The sequence below is a fragment of the Oncorhynchus mykiss genome, chromosome 16 (genome assembly GCF_057628025.1).
Source record: "Oncorhynchus mykiss isolate SJ-2025 chromosome 16, ASM5762802v1, whole genome shotgun sequence".
NCBI lineage: Eukaryota > Metazoa > Chordata > Actinopteri > Salmoniformes > Salmonidae > Oncorhynchus > Oncorhynchus mykiss.
This window is the reverse complement of record NC_143037.1, coordinates 58,975,982-58,991,833: the sequence shown is the minus strand read 5'-3', so window position 1 is coordinate 58,991,833 and position 15,852 is coordinate 58,975,982. Positions and strand designations below refer to the sequence as shown.

The 15,852-nt window shown below is 43.3% G+C and overlaps 3 protein-coding genes across 5 annotated transcripts in view; 2 read left to right on the top strand and 1 right to left on the bottom strand.

Moving 5' to 3' along the window:
• The window catches only part of LOC110492371 (adenylate cyclase type 6), a 52,510-nt gene extending 46,718 nt beyond the window's left edge, over positions 1-5,792 (top strand). For both annotated transcript variants that reach the window (XM_036947347.2, XM_036947348.2), the window contains exons 16-23: positions 46-204; positions 317-492; positions 585-638; positions 810-942; positions 1,054-1,317; positions 1,526-1,730; positions 1,946-2,070; positions 2,173-5,792. In XM_036947347.2, the coding sequence (XP_036803242.2) occupies positions 46-204; positions 317-492; positions 585-638; positions 810-942; positions 1,054-1,317; positions 1,526-1,730; positions 1,946-2,070; positions 2,173-2,301 (1,245 nt within the window). In that variant the 3' untranslated portion in view covers positions 2,302-5,792. The remainder of the gene's footprint in view (positions 1-45; positions 205-316; positions 493-584; positions 639-809; positions 943-1,053; positions 1,318-1,525; positions 1,731-1,945; positions 2,071-2,172) is intronic.
• Positions 5,793-6,791: 999 nt separating this feature from the next.
• LOC118939557 (sperm microtubule inner protein 11) lies at positions 6,792-8,768 on the bottom strand. The gene is made up of 4 exons (XM_036947349.2): positions 8,518-8,768; positions 8,098-8,283; positions 7,036-7,174; positions 6,792-6,947 (listed from the first exon to the last, which is right to left on the bottom strand). Exons 1-4 carry the CDS (start codon positions 8,606-8,608, stop codon positions 6,899-6,901), a joined length of 465 nt encoding a protein of 154 aa, XP_036803244.1. The 5' UTR covers positions 8,609-8,768; the 3' UTR covers positions 6,792-6,898.
• Positions 8,769-9,647: 879 nt separating this feature from the next.
• LOC110492367 (polypeptide N-acetylgalactosaminyltransferase 6) lies at positions 9,648-15,302 on the top strand. 2 transcript variants are annotated; one of them, XM_021566622.3, is made up of 11 exons: positions 9,648-9,856; positions 11,173-11,688; positions 11,802-11,974; positions 12,259-12,408; positions 12,723-12,957; positions 13,034-13,151; positions 13,419-13,619; positions 13,799-13,930; positions 14,031-14,132; positions 14,494-14,652; positions 15,030-15,302. In XM_021566622.3, exons 2-11 carry the CDS (start codon positions 11,204-11,206, stop codon positions 15,141-15,143), a joined length of 1,869 nt encoding a protein of 622 aa, XP_021422297.3. In that variant the 5' UTR covers positions 9,648-9,856; positions 11,173-11,203; the 3' UTR covers positions 15,144-15,302. The 2 variants fall into 2 exon arrangements, 1 of the variants encoding a protein (XP_021422297.3); XR_016487412.1 differs by lacking the exon at positions 13,034-13,151 and having other exon boundaries at positions 9,652-9,856.
• The last annotated feature ends 550 nt before the right edge of the window (positions 15,303-15,852 follow it).

The following is a 15,852-nucleotide window of genomic DNA, read 5'->3' as shown; positions in this document are numbered from 1 at the left end:
TTTCCCCACAAGTTAACATGTTTGTGCATGTCTCCTCGGTTGTAGTTTGCTTGTGACACGGAGAGTTTGGTGGACTGCATTGCCCGGGAGCTGAACATCTCTGTTTCCATGGTGACACCCTGTCTCATCCGCAACCTGTCTGTGTCGGTAGATGGGGGTCTAGAGATTTGTCCCAGCCAGGGACCCTCATGTCCCTTCCCAGAGGTGAGTGGGTGTGTCACCGATGTCAGGTTGTATACTGATGTCTTATATGTTCTTTATAAATAACAGGTTAATCGGATCATCAATCAATCCTCTCTGTCCTTCTCTCCCTCAGTATTTCAGCTACAGTGTGCTGCTGACCCTGCTGGCCTGTTCAGTGTTCCTCCAGATCAGCAGTATAGGGAAGCTGGCCCTCATGCTGCTCATCCAGCTCACCTTCCTGCTGCTGGTGGAGTGGCCACAGGTGGCGCTGTTCGAAAATGCTGACCTCTTTGTCACCTCCAAAGCCCTGTGAGTACTGGGGCTGCGTTCAGGAGGGCACAATGTTGTAGTCATCAATGTTTTATTTTGACTAAACCATTTTCTTTCTTTTTCTCATCCAGTGATTTCAATGAAACTATTCAATGGTCCAGTTTCAATGAAACTACAGTCGAGTGGTAAGTTTGGATTCAAAGCCTTTCTGAAATCATTATTTTAAATCTGTGTAGGTGTGCATATGACCCATTTTCTCTTTCTCTGATCCACTCTCTCTCTGCAGTTTGGTTTGTTTCTTGGATTTCTTTCTAACTGTGCCTCTCTGACCTTTCTTTCTAACTGTCTCTCTGCAGCCCGTTCAGTGTGACCAAAGTATCTCTGAGAGTCATGACTCCTGTGATTCTCACTGTGTTTGTGCTGGCACTCTACCTCCATGCCCAGCAGGTGGAGTCCACTTCACGCCTCGACTTCCTCTGGAAGCTACAGGTACCATGGGCCTACAGAGGGGCACTCCTCTACCTTGACTACAGCAGAACATAGTGTAGTATAAGATGTCCCCACCTATCTTAACTTTTTTCCCTCATGTCCTCCTTCCAGGCCACAGAGGAGAAGGAGGAGATGGAGGAGCTTCAGGCCTACAACCGCCGTCTCCTCCACAACATCCTGCCCAAGGACGTGGCGGCTCACTTCCTGGCGCGTGAGCGCCGTAACGACGAGCTCTACTACCAGTCCTGTGAGTGTGTGGCCGTCATGTTCGCCTCCATTTCCAACTTCTCTGAGTTCTATGTGGAGCTGGAGGCCAACAATGAGGGAGTGGAATGTCTTAGGCTGCTCAATGAGATCATCGCCGACTTTGACGAGGTAAAGAGGGAGGGTAAAGAAGGAGGGGGGAGAAGGAGAAGGAGATGATAGACTATGGAATTGTGGACTCTTAGTGTCATTGTGAATTCCGTGTCTTTTGCCCTTTGGTGCATTTTCAGTACAGTCATCGTTGGCCTCATGCATTTAAAATAGGATACATTTTTGGTCAAACTCAAACCTGAGGCTTTGTGTTTTGTCCTACTCTCAGATCATCAGTGAGGAGAAGTTTCGTCAGCTGGAGAAGATCAAGACTATTGGCAGCACCTACATGGCCGCCTCGGGTCTCAATGATTCCACCTACGACCGTGAGGGCCGCTCCCACATCACGGCTCTGGCCGACTACGCCATGAGACTGAGGGAACAGATGAAGTACATCAATGAGCATTCCTTCAACAACTTCCAGATGAAGATAGGTGAGTCTGAAAAAGCTCAACAAAGCTTTAAACAAGCTGAGGTTAAATAATATCACATGAAGTTCTGAAACACAGACCGGATTGAGTGGGATAGGAACCAGTGTTGCAGACCAGAGAGAGTTAATAGGAAACAGAGTAGAATATGGTTGGATGCATGAGTTTGGTATGAATAACCGCTATGTTTATGAATCTATGATCTGTCTCTCTTTTTTTAGGTCTGAATATTGGGCCAGTGGTCGCAGGGGTGATTGGAGCACGGAAGCCCCAGTATGATATATGGGGGAACACGGTCAACGTAGCCAGTCGCATGGACAGCACAGGAGTCCCAGACCGCATTCAGGTATGGAGGATGTCAATCAGTTAACACTCAGTAGGTCATACTCCGTTCCTAATAAGCATAGTGTATGCCGGTCAAAAATGCTAATTTTTCCACTCTCCTCAGGTTACCACGGACCTCCACCAGGTGCTTTCAGATATAGGATATGTTCTGGAGTGCCGTGGGGTCGTTAAAGTCAAGGGCAAAGGGGAAATGACGACCTACTTCCTGAATGATGGACCGCCCAATAGTTAGCAGCCGTGGCAGCACTAGCCGGGACCATTCCCGCGGCAGCACTACTGAGGGAGGACTCGCACCGTGAGCTAGCGGCTAACAACTAGCGATGCCATCACTTGAAACCCGAGCCAAGAGAAAAGACTTTGAGACTCCAGCACTTGAGAAGGAAAATGTTCTTATGTGGCAGCCATGTTTTGGCGCCCGCACACTTGGAAGGACAAGTGTTTTTCTCATGTCTAGCCTTTCTCTCAGGCTACTTTAAAGATGCAAAGTCTGTTTATTTAAAACAATGCCTTTAGCCTGTGTCAAAAAAAGAAAAAGGCTGTACATAAGGCTACTTTTTATTTGCCATTTTCTGTGATTGTTTTTTTTTTTTCATGATTTTTTTTCAGCAGAATTATGAAACAGGTACTCATGTTTTATTTCTGGGTTACTTATTTATTTTAATCTTGATGTTTTGTGCAAAAATTCCTTTATGAAAAAGTCTGAATACATACGTGCACAAATATCCAGTTTATTACACGTTTATAAGTGTGTATGTACATGCATATTTGTGTGTATGAATATGTGTATAAATTGAAGGAAAATATTGACCAAAGACCAAAGTATTTACGAAAAACAAGGCAAGACATGTCTGTTATGTTCTCGCAAAAGTCTGCAATGATCACCAACTCAATCTGTTGCACGGTAGTACCCTCAGTCTTTTTAGTACAGTACTGGCAAATGCTATTAATCAAAATGGGCAAAATGTGTAACAACTTTCATTTGGTTTATCAATCAGCCAGCAAAGAGGTCCAGTACAGTTGATCATCGATGACATCTATATGATTACTCTGCCTCCATCTCTAAAATTATTATTATGTTATTTAAGATGAAATAGAGGCTGGTAGCCTTTTTTAAGTCCTGGGGAAAGGGTTCAACCTGTTGGTTCAACAAAATAAGAGGAAATAGGATGGTCCCCCCCCCTCCTCCTCAACCCTTGTCAAATTTGTTCCCCCACCATGGCTCAGTCCAGCTATAACAGTTTGAGCACCCAAGGCACAGTTGTATACGGCAAAGGCATACTGTCAACTGCTCCACCCCTTTCAAATGTGTCCCTTTCCATTTGTTTTGCAAATGGAAATGAAAGGACTCAAAACTAAAAAAGATGTTCCAGAACCAGAGGGGAAAGCCTGGTCATTAAATACAATGGTACCGGACAGCCGCCTAAGATGTTCCAGAACCAGAGGGGAAAGCCTGGGCATTAAATACAGTGGTACCGGACAGCCGCCTAAGATGTTCCAGAACCAGAGGGGAAAGCCTGGGCATTAAATACAGTGGTACCGGACAGCCGCCTAAGATGTTCCAGAACCAGAGGGGAAAGCCTGGGCATTAAATACAGTGGTACCGGACAGCCGCCTAAGATGTTCCAGAACCAGAGGGGAAAGCCTGGGCATTAAATACAGTGGTACCGGACAGCCGCCTAAGATGTTCCAGAACCAGAGGGGAAAGCCTGAGCATTAAATACAGTGGTACCGGACAGCCGCCTAAGATGTTCCAGAACCAGAGGGGAAAGCCTGGGCATTAAATACAATGGTACCGGACAGCCGCCTAAGATGTTCCAGAACCAGAGGGGAAAGCCTGGGCATTAAATACAGTGGTACCGGACAGCTGCCTAAGATGTTCCAGAACCAGAGGGGAAAGCCTGAGCATTACATACAGTGGTACCGGACAGCCGCCTAAGATGTTCCAGAACCAGAGGGGAAAGCCTGGGCATTAAATACAGTGGTACCGGACAGCCGCCTAAGATGTTCCAGAACCAGAGGGGAAAGCCTGAGCATTAAATACAGTGGTACCGGACAGCCGCCTAAGATGTTCCAGAACCAGAGGGGAAAGCCTGAGCATTAAATACAGTGGTACCGGACAGCCGCCTAAGATGTTCCAGAACCAGAGGGGAAAGCCTGGGCATTAAATACAGTGGTACCGGACAGCTGCCTAAGATGTTCCAGAACCAGAGGGGAAAGCCTGAGCATTAAATACAGTGGTACCGGACAGCCGCCTAAGTTTGAATCGCTAACGAGTATTTTCTAAAGAAATAAGGAAATAAATATATATATATATTAGGCTGAATACTGTGCTTTGTAATCTTGAAGGGGCATAACTATTTTCACTGTGAGGTTTTTATGATACTTCAAACTGCTTTTTTGCCTAACTTAACTGCTTTAAAGCATGTCTGATTGTGGTATCCTGTTTTCGATTCTGTTTGTTTTAACGTTGAGTATTTTTTTTATCACCTCTGTATTCATAATTTGTATTAACCTTATGGTTGTTGTTATTATGATGAATTATTACGCTTATTATGATGATTCCATTCCAACGATAAGGATCAAAGGGCAGAACGCTTTCTTGTAAAATGCCAGACGTAAAAGCTCAAGCTCAATGGTACCAACTGATCAACTGCAGCCAACTACAGTATTTCAAACACTGGCCCTAGATTTGATCACACATACTCATTAGATGTCGCTTATCCACAGATATACAGATTGTACACTGTACCTTTTCATTGAGCAAACACTACTGCAGGACTAAGCTCAGTCAGGTTATGCACTGATCCCATCCCTATCAGATTTCAGGGCCCTCCTCAGAGAGACAGAACACAATCAGCAGTGTGAGCAGTATTAGAACTCTGTCTTAATTGAACAAGCCACTGGAGAATACAGTGGGAAGAGGAACTGAGTTTCACAGAGGCAGAGAAATCGAGGGAAGGATAGACTAATGGAAATAATTTACTGACCTTAGCATTGACTCAACACTGACTTTATTTTGATAATTTTGACTTTCCCATAACATCTGGAGAATACAGTGGGAAGAGGAACTGAGTTTCACAGAGGCAGAGAAATCGAGGGAAGGATAGCTAATGGAAATAATTTACTGACCTTAGCATTGACTCAACACTGACTTTATTTTGATAATTTTGACTTTCCCATAACATCTTCATAACACACTTGACTATGGACACTAAAAGTTGATAATGTTCGTCCCAAAGCAAGCTAATAGCCTCATGTTATTGGCCCCTTCCCGTGTAGTGATGTTTGCCCTCGAGCGTGTGGGACCGCCGTGGAAAAGTAAAGGTCTTGGGGTCAATAAATGACTGAGGTTGTGCCCAAACGAGAGTGATTAACATAGAAATAGAATACATAGAATGGACGTGGTTAGTAAGATGATGCACGTTCTATTCTATTTCTATGGGCTGTCTTGTCTTTGGGTTGGGTGGCTGTTAATTGTTGACTCTTGGGATGTTTTTAGGGCACAGATGAGGGGAGGAGGGTCGTCCCAGAACTACTGAAAGTGTGTTTTGCTCAAGCCTGATGAATCCGGCCCCCTTCTTTTTGTTTTCTACCCCTGTGTTGAAGGAGTTCAGAAGGCACCGTTTTTCCAGAAGTGAAAGACAAAAAGAGTTTAGGACTATGACAGACAAAATAACATTTCCCCTTGAAGAATTTTTTAAAATAAAAACAATGGCTGTTTTATGTGGTGTTGATTGCTGTTAATGTGTGCTGCTTTCTTTACCTGTTGTAAAAACTAGGATTACCATTGGCTGATTGTCATTGAGGAGATGCTGACCAATGAAATTATTAGGTGAGAGCAAGCAGTCCCAGATACCCAATACATTTCATACATGAGAGGATTCATCTCTTTGTCTCTCCCTGCACTATCATGAAAGAGTTACAGTGCTCAATGTACAGACAGACGCCAGGTAGCTACAGCCACATCCTCTGAATTGTTCAAGCCCGCCATTGAGACTGGTGTGTGTGCTCAGTGCTGACTGACTCACTCAATGACCCTGTAATCAGAAACAGCATTGTTTCTCAGGTAGAGTGCCTCTCTCACAGATCATTACATTTACATAGAAACTCCAGGAGTTTACACACGCATATTGGGAAGGGACAAGCAAGTTAAAGCACACTGCATACAGTACACGAGCACAGGGAAGGAGCCTACAAGAGGAGGGAGGAGTTGGGGTGGGGATGGGGTAAATGTGATGGATAACTGGTTATGCTGCCAAAAGTGTACTGACAGAAAGCTAGTGATATCTGGCAAAGATATCTGGATATTCCTTTAACCTCATATGTTATTAATGATACTGTAATGTTAGCTTATTTAGAAAAACGTTAAAGATAAGTAAATGTTTTCCTCGTGTTATCATTTTATTGATTTAGTTAATGTACTGAAAGTATGCAAAATACAAGCTTTACTAAATACACAAACATGCCGTATCAAATATTTGGCTAGACACTTTTCAGTCATAATATCGTATCTGATCCGAGATAGTCAGTTACTATCCCCAAGGTCGAATGAATGACCTTACTGAGTAACAATAACTAATTACTGAAACAAAATACTCTTATATCCTCATTGGCATTACAATTGTATTCCTCTAGAGAGGTAACAGCTCAATTTTACCAGTGGAAAGGCAGAGGTCAATTGACAACCTGATACAGTAGCTCACAAAAATAAATAACATGCTATGATGAAAATGTCTCAGTTTATTAAACCACAATAGTCCTTACAGTGTAAAGGTCCCAGAGGTCTTTGGATGGGATTGTGTGTGTGTATGTTACTGCAGGAGTGGAAATCAGAATAAGCTGAACTCTCGGTCCGTCATTGACATCTCTTTCACAAACCTGAGTAAAAACAGGAGGCAGAGGATGAGCAGGCCACTGACACATCTGACTTCAAGAAACAAATGTTAGAATCCGACATGACACTCACTTGGTCATCTCACTGTTCTTGCGGGGGAATCGTCTGACTTGGGTCCAGGGTTCATGCATCTTTCCTTGGCCTCCATTAGACATCCACCATCCACACTGCTGGCTGTCTGTCAGGGGCACGGAGTACAGCTGATTCGGGGCTAGGGAAGAGTAAGTACATGTCACTCAATGTTGATCCACAGTGTGCCCTTGCCTTCAGTTTAGTAAAATGTATACTGAACAAAAATATAAATGCAACAATTTCATTGATTTTACAGTTCATATGAGGAAATCAGTCAATTGAAATAAATGTATTAGGCCCTAATCTATGGATTTCACATGACTGGGAATATAGATATGCATTAGTTGGTCACAGATACCTTAAAAAAAAATGGGCCTCAAGATATCGTCACTGTATTTTTGTGCATTCAAATTGCCATCGATAAATTGCAATTGTGTTTGTTGTCCATAGCTTATGCCTGCCCATAACATAATATGCCACCATATGGTACTCTGTTCACAACGTTGACATCAGCAAACCGCTCACCCACACAACGCCATACATGTGGTCTGCGGTTCTGAGGCCAGTTGGATGTACTGCCAAATTTTCTAAAACCACATTGGAGGCGGCTAATGGTAGAGAAATTCACATTAAATTCTCTGACAACAGCTCTGGCAATATCAAGTGCACGCTCCCTCAAAACTTGAGACATCTGTGGCATTGTGTTGTGTGACAAAACTGCACATTTTGTAGTGGCCTTCTATTGTCCCCAGCACCAGGCGCACCTGTGTAATGAACATGCTGTTTAATCAGCTTCTTGAAATGCCACACCTGTCAGGTGGATGGATTATCTTGGCAAAGGAGAAATGCTCACTAACAGGGATATAAGAGAGAAATAAGCTTTTTGTGTGTATGGAACATTTCTGGGATCTTTTATTTCAGCTCATGAAACCAACACTTTACATGTTGCGTTTATATTTTTGATCAGTGCATTTCATTCAAACCGAAATGTTGAACAGCTAAGGCCTACCACCTGTACATGAAATGATAAGTGATACCTAAGAGTACTCACATCTAACTTACATCTTGGTATCTGAACCCGTTTGAGCATCTCTCTGTATCGCCCCTGGCTCCCTTGGTGTATGTCTGGGCTGAAGGGAGAAGGCTGGTTGTAGATACTGCCGGTATCAGTGCATTTTGGGGTTCCCCTCTGGACTTGGATGGAGGGCAGTCCTGACTGTTTAGCCCAGCTCCGTGAATCCACCTCATCTATAAAAGCAAAGGCAGGTTGTTCCGGCATGACCACTTGTACCTTCGAATGATGATCCAAGTCAGGACAGATAAAGCAAAGCTATGACATTTAAAATACATACTTATTATGCTTGTTTTAATGACTAACTATTTAGCTAAGTTAACGTAGGTATTTAGCAAGTAACGTTAAGTCAGTGTAAACAAATGAACACAGATAACGTTACAGTACAGTAACGTTAGCTAAGCACTCACCACCGGGAGAAGCAGACGATCTCGGACCCAATAACATATTGTCTCCGATGGGGTTTTGATAGCCCAAATTCGTTATCCCGAAGAAAGCCATAAAGTAACGTTACCGTCGCCAGCAACAGTCTGAAGCTGTTTAGCAGCAGGAAAATGTGGGAAAGGCAAGCAATTGCCTCTGTAAATAAATCACAACTTCTGTTTTACGCAGGACCATGGTAACAAGCGCCACCAATCAGATGGCGTTCCAGACATCAGCCTGTGAAGAAACAGAAACTGTTTAGAAAGGTGCAACGTTACAAAACGTTCAGATAGAAATGCATTTTGACAGATTATCTTCTGTCTTGTAGAATTAGGCACAATACCAGATTTGTTTATTACATTTGTATGTATAATGTTCTGAATGAGCGGATTCGATTATGCTGTGCCACCGGGCACCAGGCAAAGGCCCTTCACGTCATCGGGCGAAAGCATCAAGGATGGGAATGCCTTTCTCAAATCGAACAGTAATCGAAAAAGCAATCACCTCTGCATGGGAAAACACAGGATCCGACTAATTACTACACGTTCTTAATTACGTGTTTGGGCCGATTTCGAGGTGGGCATTGAACGGGGCAATTGCCTCATGCATGGGAGGCAGCCCGGTTCCAAATCGAATGCAATCAACTTTCAGCCGATGCAAAGCACGGGCGCCGGGGCTAGATTAATCGAACACCCTCAGAGTTTCACTCGTTGAATTCACCCCTGTGCTAGAAATTCCATCATGCTACAAGTCTATGGATATGATATGGCTACATCATGTGTAGGCCTAGTCACCTATATTGTTGAGAATAAAAGCATAAAATAAATTAGCAGATAATAGCAGTAATAGTTCTCCCTTCTGACGACCATTACACACATAATGTGTTAAGGCTGTGCATATTAATATTCTACTAGCCTGGATTCAACCATTGAAAAAACTATGGTTGATTAAAAACGATTAGGCCAGAGCCACTTGGATTAATCTAATAGTTTAATTAAACTATGGAGAAAAATGTTATTGTTCAATTATCCAGCACACGCACATTCGTAAAACAAACAAACATAGCTAGGTTTTTGTTATTGTACACTGTTGCTTATAAGCAAACGTTGCAGATATTGAATGCAGCCCATGTTACCCGTTGTTGTTATCAGTGTAATGGCACGCACCTGCTGCGCTCAATGCCATGTGGCGTCAGTATAGATAACTACGTCGCAGTTTTGAATAATTTTACAAAGAAGAGATAAAAGACAAGAAAAAGTGGCTAGATTCTTGAAATTTGGTCTTGAAGTAGGCTACATCTGGGTGGTCTGGTTTTCAGCTAAAAAGGTAAAGTCCATGCTCTCATATGATTCCTAACATGGGGTAGTTGACTGACAAGGGTGGGTTTTTAAAGCTCTTATGCATTCATATGTAGAATATGTAATGTGGTCTTATAGATCAGGTTTTCCAGAACTGGGTTCGGCTGCAAAAGGTGAATGGGAAGATGGAACAGCTATCACATAAAAAATAGGATTTAATGAGGAAGTTCATGAAGTAGAGTGAATTTAACATTATGGTCTATTGGCCAATTTTGTCACATTTCATCAGCCTAAACTAGACAACATGATGTATAAGTAAAGCAGGTAATGGCTGTGACAGTTTCTTTTAGAGGGCTACAGAAGTCACAATCTAAATAGACCATAAAAAATATCTTGTGTTTCCAATACAAACTTGGTGTATGAGACATTTTGGTCTCTTTTCCTACAGACTTATTAGACACACTGGCTTTGTCTGTAAGGTATTCCAAGAGGCTTCAAACAAGGGTTGTCACCATACCATTGTTTCAATACTATACCAGATTCTCCATGGCAAAAAAACCAAACACAAATTAGACTAAACTCGATGGTCCTATTAAAAATCTACTTCATGTAGAATTGTGGGTGCTATAGCTTGCAAAATAAACAAATGTGACTCTAGGTGACAACGTAATGCTGTTTGTTTCTAACATTGGGACTGTTTAAATCCATCCGCTTCATGTTTTTTTTTTCCTTTCCACAATAGTCCCGAGTATTGTGAAACGAATTGTAACCACACAATATTATGGCTGGCATGCATGAGTTTCCTTCTGCTTCTCCTTCTCTCATAGTAAACATATGTTCCAGCTGTTTATAATGAATGAGGAACTTGTGTAGTCTAATCCTCTGTCATGGAGAGAGATGCTCGACATGCTCCAGTTCAGCATGAAGTCAGTATTTTGAAGGCTCTGTTTGGTCAAATTCAAGATTAGCCAGTTTTACATCTCCTTTCAATTTGTCTTCTACCCACAACTTTCATTCTACCTTATGTGAACAAATAGAAAGCCATAGTTATACAGGCAAGTGTGAAGGGAAGTGCTACAAGGGAGGATACAGACCGCTTTGTCTGTTCATAGAGAACAAAGCTTTTATCAGGCACTCTGTATTTACATATCACACAATGAAGCTTCTCAGAGGTGTCCCGTGACCTCTTTTGCTATTGTAGAACTGATTACTCTGACAGATACCGGTTACTGTAAACTGTTAGAATTTCTCCTCAATTAACAATAGTATGTAATTAGTTGTAGTTTGGATGGTGTGATAAATTGAGTCATCACCTGACTCATGTCTTTATCACTCCTGTTTCAGCCCTGCGGTCTTTCTCTGGTACGCCGGCACAATGCGTGCGTTCTCCCGCCGTCACACCCTTCCCTTTAAGCTTGCCGTTCTAGCAGGCTGCCTCTTCCTGGTCCTACTGCTCGTCATGCAGTATGACGTGGGAGGTGGGACTTCCCCTGAACCCTGGCTCCGAGAGCTGTCGAACAAACAGTCACAGGTGATGGGTGTGGTCAGAGGTGCTGTGTCAAACATGGGCTTCCAGATTGGTGCCCCCCTGCCCCTTCCCTCAGAGCGTGGGACCAACTCCGTTGATCCCCGCTGTCCACCTGGGTTCTATAGCATAGATGAGCTTCAACCTCACCTGGAGAGGCCCCTACAGGACCCAGAGGACCCCGGAGCCCATGGCCGACCATTTGTGATGGGCAGGATGACCCCTGCAGAGATTAAAGAGAAGCAGGATGGGCTGACCAAAAATTGTTTCAACCAATTTGCCAGCGACCGTATCTCCCTTCACCGCAGCCTGGGAAATGACACGCGCCACCCAGAGTGAGTACAGGGGGACTGAAGGGAATCTAGTTTGGAGTGATCTGTACTGTATGGTTGTGTACAATCGAAGCTTATCTAGCAGATCCCTTGGAGAATAGCCTCTTTGTTGTCAGTTGTGCAGGTCAAAGGTTCCGGCGCTGCCCTCCTCTCCCCACCACCAGTGTGATCATCGTGTTCCACAACGAGGCGTGGTCCACCCTCCTGCGGACCGTTTACAGCGTCCTGCACACTGCTCCTGCCTCCCTGCTTACAGAGATATTACTGGTGGATGACGCTAGCACAGACGGTAAGTGTGGTATGGAAGGTGTTGTATACCTGACTGAAAGTGAGACTTTCCTGGCACAGACAGACCTTTCAGACTTTGCCGTTATCAAACGTTTATGTATTTGCAAGCGGGAGCACATGCGTTATTCCCCTACTGCTCTTTTCCTCTCCACAGTGACATTAATAGAACAATGCCAGAGTATATAATAACTCCTAGTAGCAATTTTCTCAGAATATATATCTATCTACCTCTGTGGATAGATGTAATCCAGCTGTATTTTACCATCCTCATGCAATGGTTTTCAGATCACCTGAAGTCTCGTCTGGATGAGTATGTCCTGCAGCTGAAGATTGTGCGTGTGCTACGACAGCGGGAGAGGAAGGGATTAATCACTGCCAGGCTACTGGGGGCACAGACTGCTCAAGGAGAGATCCTCACCTTCCTGGATGCCCACTGTGCGTGTCCCAGCAGACACTGCAAACCATAGAATTAGAATACAATTTTAGTAACTTATTAAGCTATAAACCTGGTTAGGAAGTGCTTTCATTGCCAGAAGCTCCTGTCACTTTTGACCCTTGACAGCTGATCACCTACGTTATACTACTCCTAAGCATCATCATCAAAGCCCCTTAGATCTGATTTTAAATGAGGAAAACATTAACATTTTGAAGTTGTCATTACATTAGTCAGTTAAAAGAAACTGAAGACAATTAGTGAGGGAATATATGAATATGATATTTCTGTTTGTCTCATTTTCATCCCTGGTTAGGTGAGTGCTTCAATGGCTGGCTGGAACCCCTCCTGGCTCGGATAGTGGAAAAGCCCACTGCTGTGGTCAGCCCTGAGATAGTCATCATTGACCAAAACAACATGAAGTTCGCCAAACCCATCGCCACAGCTCGTGCCCGTAACCGTGGAAACTTTGACTGGAGCCTTATCTTTGGGTGGGAGCAGATCCCTGAGGAAGACCAAAAGAAACGCAAGAATGAAACTTATCCTGTCAGGTACTTTATACATACCCACACACACTCACTTGTGAAGTGATGTCATACTGAACATAAATATACTGTCTACTCCTAGGACTCCTACCTTTGCAGGTGGTCTGTTCTCTATTTCTAAGACTTACTTTGAGCACATTGGGACCTATGACGACAAGATGTTGATCTGGGGAGGTGAGAATGTGGAGATGTCCTTCAGGGTAAGTTATGCAGAATGGGGAATGGCAGGAAGTACATCAACAATCATGTTGGCCTGACTGATGGTGGTGGTTAATGTAGACTTTAATGCCCTCTGCTGGTCAAAGCAGACACTGCTTCTTTCTGTATTCTGATTCCCTTCATGGTTACTTCCTGTCTTCCCTAGAATACTTTTAATCAGTCACTGTTTTGCCAAGCTTGAGCCTCGACCATTCAGCCCATGCCCTTTTCTGTGTCTATTCCATTGACCTGGAATGTCCTTCTTGTAGGTGTGGCAATGTGGAGGCCAGCTGGAGATCATACCCTGCTCAGTGGTGGGACATGTATTCCGCAGTAAGAGCCCTCACACCTTCCCCAAAGGCAGGTCGGTGATTGCCCGCAACCAGGTGCGTCTAGCCGAGGTCTGGATGGAGGACTACAAGCAGATCTTCTACCGCAGGAACAAGAAGGCTGCCACCATAGCCAAAGAGGTTGGGTATAGTGTCCCCTCAATGTTTTACACATGACACTGCTGGGGGTCTAGGTGCTGTTCTCTCACAGTTACATATGGCTCTTTTGTAAAGAGTGGTACTGTATCCTGCATTATTGTTTACATTATGTAAAAATGACCTCCATCATTGCTTTAATGTTCTTCTTCCTGTTCACTCAGAACACATATGGTGACATCTCTGAACGCCTCAAACTCAAAGAGAAGCTAAGCTGCAAAAACTTTACATGGTACTTGCACAACGTTTACCCAGAGGCCTATGTTCCAGACCTCACCCCTGTCATGTTTGGAGCGGTAATGTTTAACTTTCATTAGAAATTGGATTGTCAGTCTATAAATGCGCATCCACTTTTTTTTAATGTGTATATATTCTGCTAAAATTATATTTTATCAGCTCAAGAACTCTGGCTCAAAGACATGCCTGGATGTGGGAGAAAAGAATAAGGGTGGGAAACCGGTTATCTTATACACATGCCACAACATGGGAGGAAACCAGGTACTTTAATCTAGATATAAACTGAGTGGTTTGAGCACTTAATGCTGATTGGCTTACAGCCGTGGGACATCATGCCGTATGACAAATTAATTTTTACTGCTCTAATTACGTTGGTAACCAGTTTATAATAGCAATAAGGCATCTATGGAGTTTGTGGTAAATGGCCAATATACCATGGCTAAGGGCTGTATCCAGGCACTCCGTTTTGCGTCGTACTAAAGAACAGCCCTTAGCCGTGGTATATTGGCCATATACCGCACCCCCTCGGGCCTTATTGCTTAAATATACAATATGCGGAGCCGTGTGTACATGTTTATAATTACCACACAGGTTTTTTTTCTAACATAACATTTGTGTGTAGTATTTTGAGTACACATCCCACCAGGAGCTTCGTCACAACATAGGTAAGCAGCTGTGTCTACATGCGACCCCCGGGGCGGCGCCGGTGTCCATAAAGCTCTGCCGCCTGAAGGGCAAAGGAACCACAGTGGCCCCGGAGCAAGTGTGGCATTTTACACCGGTATGTAACATGACATTGTAAACTGTCATATATATATATATATATATATATATATATATATATTTTATCGGTTAGTTTGTTTCACATTGTCACTCTAATAATCAATGCACATCTTCTCCACTGCTCTGAAAGTGTTACTGCAGGTCTTGTATACAGTATGTGGAAACCCTTTTCTCCTTACAATCAAATTACTGATTGAGGCTTGTATGTCATGCAACACAACGGCATTAACAACTTCACAGTATACCCATGCTGTTACACACATTAGCTATGTTCATGCTGCACTTTTCAGAAGGAAAGTGCAGAACAGAGCATTGTGGTCACTTGCAGTGCACAGTAGCCTTTTATTCTGCTCGTTATTGTTTGTGTTCACACAGGGTTCTCTCCTTAAGAATCCCTCCTCGGGCAAATGCTTGACTGTAGACGGAGGGGAAGTGGTGATGAGTAGCTGTGACTTGGCCAATCTCAGCCAACACTGGGACCTCAGCTGACCAATGGGATCCAGGGAGGAAGGAGGATCACTGACATCATCCATTACATTTGGGAGCCCTGCCCTTTTTGATGACAACACATGTATTTCTGAAATATGGGACCCTGTGCAGTTTGACCCAGTACTTTATTTCTTTATTTACTAAAGAAGTTGAAAAGTTTGAGGCTTTAATGTTTTATTCTAGAGGATCCCGATTTGGATGAGTTTGTAGAAGTTTAAGTTTTTACACTTGAAAATTTGCTTAATTCTTTAATCACTAGGCCAAAGGGCATAGATAGTACCAGTCAAGTTTGAACACCTACTCATTCAAGGGTTTCTTTTTAAAACTATTTTCTATACTGTAGAGTAATAGGTAAGACAAATATGAAATAACACATGGAATTATGTAGTAGCCAAAAAAGTGTTAAACAAATCAAAATATATTTGAGGTTCTTCAAAGTAACCCCCTTTGACAGCTTTGCACACTCTTGGCATTCTCTCAACTAGCTCCATGAGGAATGCTTTTCCAACAGTCTTGATGGAGTTTCCATATGCTTTTCCTTCCCTCTCATCCCAAACCATCTCAATTGGGTTGCGGTTGGGTGATTGAAGGGCAGGTCATCTAATGCAGCGCTCCATCCCTCTCCTTGTTCAAATGATAGTCCCACTAAGCGCAAACCAGATGTGATGGTGTATCGCTGCAGAATGCTGTGGTAGCCATGCTGGTTAAG

What these genes read in the sequence shown, in the direction of transcription:
- LOC118939557 (XM_036947349.2), bottom strand. Translation starts at nt 8,608, where the DNA reads ATGGCTTTCTTCGGGATAACGAATTTGGGCTATCAAAACCCCATCGGA. An exon ending in ATCGTCTGCTTCTCCCGGTG is followed by an intron (nt 8,284 to 8,517) that starts GTGAGTGCTTAG and finishes TTGCTTTTATAG; the next exon opens with ATGAGGTGGATTCACGGAGC. An exon ending in ACGGGTTCAGATACCAAGAT is followed by an intron (nt 7,175 to 8,097) that starts GTAAGTTAGATG and finishes ACTCTTCCCTAG; the next exon opens with CCCCGAATCAGCTGTACTCC.
- LOC110492367 (XM_021566622.3), top strand. Translation starts at nt 11,204, where the DNA reads ATGCGTGCGTTCTCCCGCCGTCACACCCTTCCCTTTAAGCTTGCCGTT. An exon ending in CACCTTCCTGGATGCCCACT is followed by an intron (nt 12,409 to 12,722) that starts GTGCGTGTCCCA and finishes ATCCCTGGTTAG; the next exon opens with GTGAGTGCTTCAATGGCTGG. An exon ending in CTGCCACCATAGCCAAAGAG is followed by an intron (nt 13,620 to 13,798) that starts GTTGGGTATAGT and finishes CTGTTCACTCAG; the next exon opens with AACACATATGGTGACATCTC.